This window comes from Phoxinus phoxinus (genome assembly GCF_949152265.1).
Source record: "Phoxinus phoxinus genome assembly, chromosome: 19".
NCBI classification, from domain to species: Eukaryota; Metazoa; Chordata; class Actinopteri; order Cypriniformes; family Leuciscidae; genus Phoxinus; species Phoxinus phoxinus.
The window spans coordinates 28,484,043-28,489,086 of record NC_136894.1 but is presented as its reverse complement, the minus strand read 5'-3'; the positions used below and the strand labels follow the sequence as shown (position 1 = coordinate 28,489,086).

The following is a 5,044-nucleotide window of genomic DNA, read 5'->3' as shown; positions in this document are numbered from 1 at the left end:
TTAAAGAGTTTAGACAATTATTCCTCTCCTATTGCAACAAATGAATGGGATTTTCCCTCAGGGAGACTACAATGCACTGTCTGATGCAATACTGCAGTAGACAGTTGCATAGTTATATATTCAATCTTGCAAGTAAGTAGAGAAGTTCATAAAGTCATTACTGCTGTGCTGTTTTGAAACGTCAGAAGTTGAAGCTCTATTTCTTGTTAATTTAGCCACTGTATCAAATAAATACAAATAAATAGTTTGTGTTTGTTTTCTTCTAAGAGTAGAAAAATAAGCAGATGTAGCAATTTTAATTGAAATAATTTCAATTGTGCTCTCTTTCCTGTTATCTGTTATTTATTGAGTTTCAATTTTGTACTTAATTGCCATGACTATGTTTACATAAAAAAAAGAATTACACAAAACGAATAATGGCAGATACGATAAATATACAGTATAATATGGAAATTGCTAACTTAGGGAGGCCACAGATAAAAAATAAGAGGACAGATAACCTGTCTATAAAACTGTCTATAATTAACTAGCTAATCGGAATTATATTTTGTTTCTGCTTACTGTCACATTATTGTTATTCCTTCTGATCTCTATTACAACACCAATACAACTAAAAACGAACTCTTTTTCATTTCCATTTAGCTAACAGAATATAACTGAAGTCATATAAGTTATAATTCCATAAGCTAATATTGTAACATGTATGCTGCGTTTTTGTTTTGTTTTTGGTTCTCCTCTGTTACCTAGTTTTCCTACGGTGTCTTATTAGTCATTATGTTCACCTACAGTATTCTGTCAATCATCTTGTTAGTTCTTCTGATTATTTAAACCCTATATTCTCCCTCGTTCTCTGTCCGTTCTCGTCAATGTATGTGTTAATGTCAATGCTGTTTCTCCTGAGTATCTCCTTGTTCTTAATAAATATTATTCTGTGCATTCATCGTCTATGAGCTTTGATACCACCTTGCATGACAAAAAATGAGGGAGTGAATTTTTTTTGGCCTTGTCATGTGCAAACAGTGACTGAATTTAAATGAATGAATGTTAAATGCAAGTGTATCAATTTACATTGACGTCTAGGATCCCAGATAGTAAAAAGAGGATAGATAACCGGTCTATAAAAACAGAGGGTTTCTTTCTACAACCACGTCAGCTTTATTTTTGGCTTGTGATTGAGTTCAGTTCAGTTGAAGATGCATCTTATTTTCTTTTCTGTGCTCCTGGTGTTTGGCTTTCCCTTCATCAAGACTAAAGTTGTAGATTCATTCAAACAATGCAATGAGTTTTTTGTTAAAGGAGAGCCTCCAATGATTAAGAGCATTCTGGAGAATTCAGTCTCAAAGGATAATAACAACTACAAACTAATCTGTCAGAAATATGAGAACGTTTACAGATTTGCAACTCTCTATGACAAAAGAAATAAGATTCCTGTTTTTTCAGCTTACAAATACACTGGGAGAGGAAAATTCGACAGACCAACAATTCCATGGATGATCGAGCCAGAGGTGATGTTTCTTACAGTACCTTGTTCGGTAACACTTTATATCGATAATCCACTTTAGACATTCTACTAACTATAAGTAACTTTGCAACTACATGTCAACTAACAGTTATTAGAGTATTAGTAGAGCGTAGTAGACTACCAGTAGACTGTAGGTTACGGTTAGGTGTGAGGGTTCGGGTAAGTTGAATTAGTTGACTTGTAGTTGCCAAGTTATTTATAGTCAGTAGAATATCTGTCGGGGGACCATCACAATAAAGTGTTAGCCGATATTAAGCATACAGTCAACTTATACTTTAATGAGAGTTAGTTGACACGTGATTGCATGCAAAGCTACTTAGTAGAATGTCTAAAGTGGACTATCGAAATAAAGTGTTACCCATTGTTGTTTTACAGTGTTACAAGATAAACCTTGTTAGATGAATCATGAAACCAAAATTAATTTTATTATGAATGTTATTGTTACTTTGTTCTCTTTACTTAGTTATGTTAATATTATATATGCCAATGTGCTTCAAAACAATTACAACATTTGCATTTAGAAGATTTATTTAAAACTTAGTCTCTCACTTCCACCAATACTGATAAACGATTTAAAAGCAATTAGAAGCACGTCAACTTCTCTTCAGATTTTCTGTTCAACCAAATGCTCTCTGGAATCTCTAGAACACACTCTAGAGTCCTGAATTATAAAAGACGCTGAATCTTGTTCAGACACTCATTCACTATATGTTTTATGTGTTGAATGGACTATATAAACAATATAAACGATAGTGAACTATTCACACAGTGTAAATAGGCTACTTTTCATTCGGAAGAATAAAGTTTGCTTTCGCATCAGTTTAACTAAACTGCCGCAGTTTGCACAGTGTGCTCCAGTCCAGAGAAACAGTACAGAGTGGATCATATGCGTGGGTCAGTAATAAAACATATCCGACACATTAAAACATATTTGCCACATTTTAGGAGTAGATGACACATCACAAATGTGGTCTCAACATTTTAAACAGCACTAAAGAGAAGATATGGCTGCTATAAGACGTTTGATATGTCCCGCACTCACATCCTGTTCCAGTTATTATTGTTGAATAACGCTGCACATTTTAAGGCACTTCAGTGGGCCTTTATGTCTCAAAATGGGCTTTATTTATCTGGTTTTATGTTCTCAAGTTCTTCGAGCATTTCACTGACAATCTCTTCCTCTTTTTCAATTATCTGTTTCATATTTTATAGTTTGAAACTGCAACAGCTGAAATGCGTGCACCATGTGTCAATCAGGCTCATACAGAAGACTACATGAACAAAGAATTTCTGAATCGCGGTCACTTATTTCCCAACCTCCATGCAGCTGATGAAATCACTGCAAAAGCTACATTCACACTGACCAATATTGTGCCGCAAAAGATCAGCTTTAACGGAGGAAGCTGGTGTCGCATGGAGACAAATGTTAAAAATATCATGGATTCTCACTGCCGTGATGAAAAAACCTCTAAGAATATCTTGGCCTATGTGTTGACAGGAGCTGTGCCTGGCCAAAAACTGCTGAATGAAAAAGTTAACATTCCCTCACACATGTGGACAGCGTTCTGCTGCTATAACAGTAAGAACAACAAATGGATGTCCCAAGCTCACTGGGCTGAAAACATAGATGAGAGCAACGATAAAACGAAGACCATCAGTGTACAGAATCTAGAGAAGTTGCAGGAGTTTCTGAAGAAACAGTACAATAAAGAAATCACACTGTTTAAAGATGAGTGTTCGGATCTTTTAAGTGTGGCTGTAAGTCAAACTCCAGGAGCAGGTTGTGATGGGCAAAACCATGAGCTAGAAACCTGGTCATCCTACATTCTCCAAATACCAAGAAAAATGTGGAACCGGTTATGCGGCAATTAAGTCATGCACTGTTAAGCTTGTGTTAATGTGAAGATAGCATGAAATAATAACAGAAACAGATTTATGTTATTAACGCTGACCTTGTTTATTTGATTAACATGTAACATAAAATGTTTTCTATCATGCAAAATGATACCAGCCTCAGTAGAGTTATTTATATGCTGAACATGACATATTAAACATGTTTAGATCATTGATTTTGGATTAACATCTGAACACTATCACTCTGTAACAGAAGTCCATTGGTGACAAGTTGAAGAACCCAAGTGCAGTTTATTAAATAACCAAAACAAGATCAAACATAAAACAAAGGCATGGTGTGGACCAAGTTGTTTGGTTTTTAGCAGTGTTCATCGCCATAGTAACTTACACTCCACGGCTAACCTGGGCTGCGTCTGAAATCACATACTATGTAAGTAGGTTCTACATTTAAATTGGAACGTACTTCGCGACTGTTAAAAAAGTACGTTCTATAGACCTTATGTAGCCCCGCCCCTTTTCAGCGCTGCACTCATTGTCTTTTGTCTTCCGGTCTGTATTTTCACAGCGATCTTGCGTATCTATGAATGAACTGCTCGTTTTAAAATCTTCCCGGTCTACTGACATTTGTTAAGACATCTGCTTTAAACATTACAATTCTTATCATAACTTTCGTCAACTTTACATTAAGTAAATCCACTTCAAAAGCTAGTTACTCATGGACAGCAATGCCATAGAAATATACAGAGTGACCGCAAAACGGAAGTTCAAAGACAATATTCTAAAGATGGCAGCGCCCTTGTTTCTCTGCCGCATAAGGTCTATATGATTACGGGTAGTATGAATGGAGTCTGGTGTGGTGAAGCGATGAGTCCCAGCGGGTTTTCATTAAAGGAGAACTCCGGTCAATTTTAACATTGAGCTAAATTTTTAGTAAATTTGGAGTGCTGTCAATACAGAAAACAATGACAAAAATCGGTGTTGCCTACACCGTGTTATCCTCTTTTTAAAATTTGCACACTATTGACTTGAATGGGGCAGGTTTTAAACCTGCTTTTATTCTCTTAACATCCTTGATGTGTCATTACAAGTGAACAGCCATGTTGAGTGATTCCTTCTGTGTCACACGGTGAATCTGACTGCATTAGATGTGAAAGATATTAATAAAAATGATGTTAATTCAACAAGCGCACATACCTGTATTTACTTCCTGTTTTCGGTCGAAGTCCACAGTATTCGATTGTCGAGTTCACGCGCATGATCATAGGTAACTAAGCAACAGTGGAGACTCAGACTGTCAGCTGTCAGCCGAAGACGGTGCTGTGTGGTGTTTTGAGAATATCAGCTCTGATGGATATTTGTAAAAAAAAATCATCTTACCTATGATCACGCGCGTGAACTCGACAATCGACTACTTTGGACTTCGACAGAAAACAGGAAGTAAATACGGGTATGTGCGCTTGTTGAATTAACATAATTTTTATTAATATCTTTCACATCTAATGCAGTCAGATTCACCGTGTTCACTCTGAAGGAATCACTCAACATGGCTGGGCACTTGTAATGACCCATCAAGGATGTTAAAGGAGAACTCCGGCGCAAAATGAACCTTTGGTCTAATTACACATTGTTACCTAGTCAACCGTTATCTGAGATTTGTTTTCATGATTA

The 5,044-nt window shown here is 36.2% G+C and overlaps 1 protein-coding gene across 1 annotated transcript; it reads left to right on the top strand.

Annotated features, from left to right (window-relative positions):
- Positions 1-1,085: 1,085 nt before the first annotated feature.
- Positions 1,086-3,520, top strand: LOC306987394 (endonuclease domain-containing 1 protein-like). Its single transcript, XM_079591598.1, has 2 exons — positions 1,086-1,505; positions 2,735-3,520. The coding sequence occupies exons 1-2, from the start codon at positions 1,194-1,196 to the stop codon at positions 3,392-3,394; spliced, it is 972 nt and encodes a 323-aa protein (XP_079447724.1). The 5' UTR covers positions 1,086-1,193; the 3' UTR covers positions 3,395-3,520.
- The last annotated feature ends 1,524 nt before the right edge of the window (positions 3,521-5,044 follow it).

Bases quoted from the DNA above. Each gene is read 5' to 3' on its own strand.
- LOC306987394 (XM_079591598.1), top strand. From the start codon at position 1,194: ATGCATCTTATTTTCTTTTCTGTGCTCCTGGTGTTTGGCTTTCCCTTC. The intron at 1,506-2,734 runs GTGATGTTTCTT...CATATTTTATAG, and splicing joins CATGGATGATCGAGCCAGAG to TTTGAAACTGCAACAGCTGA.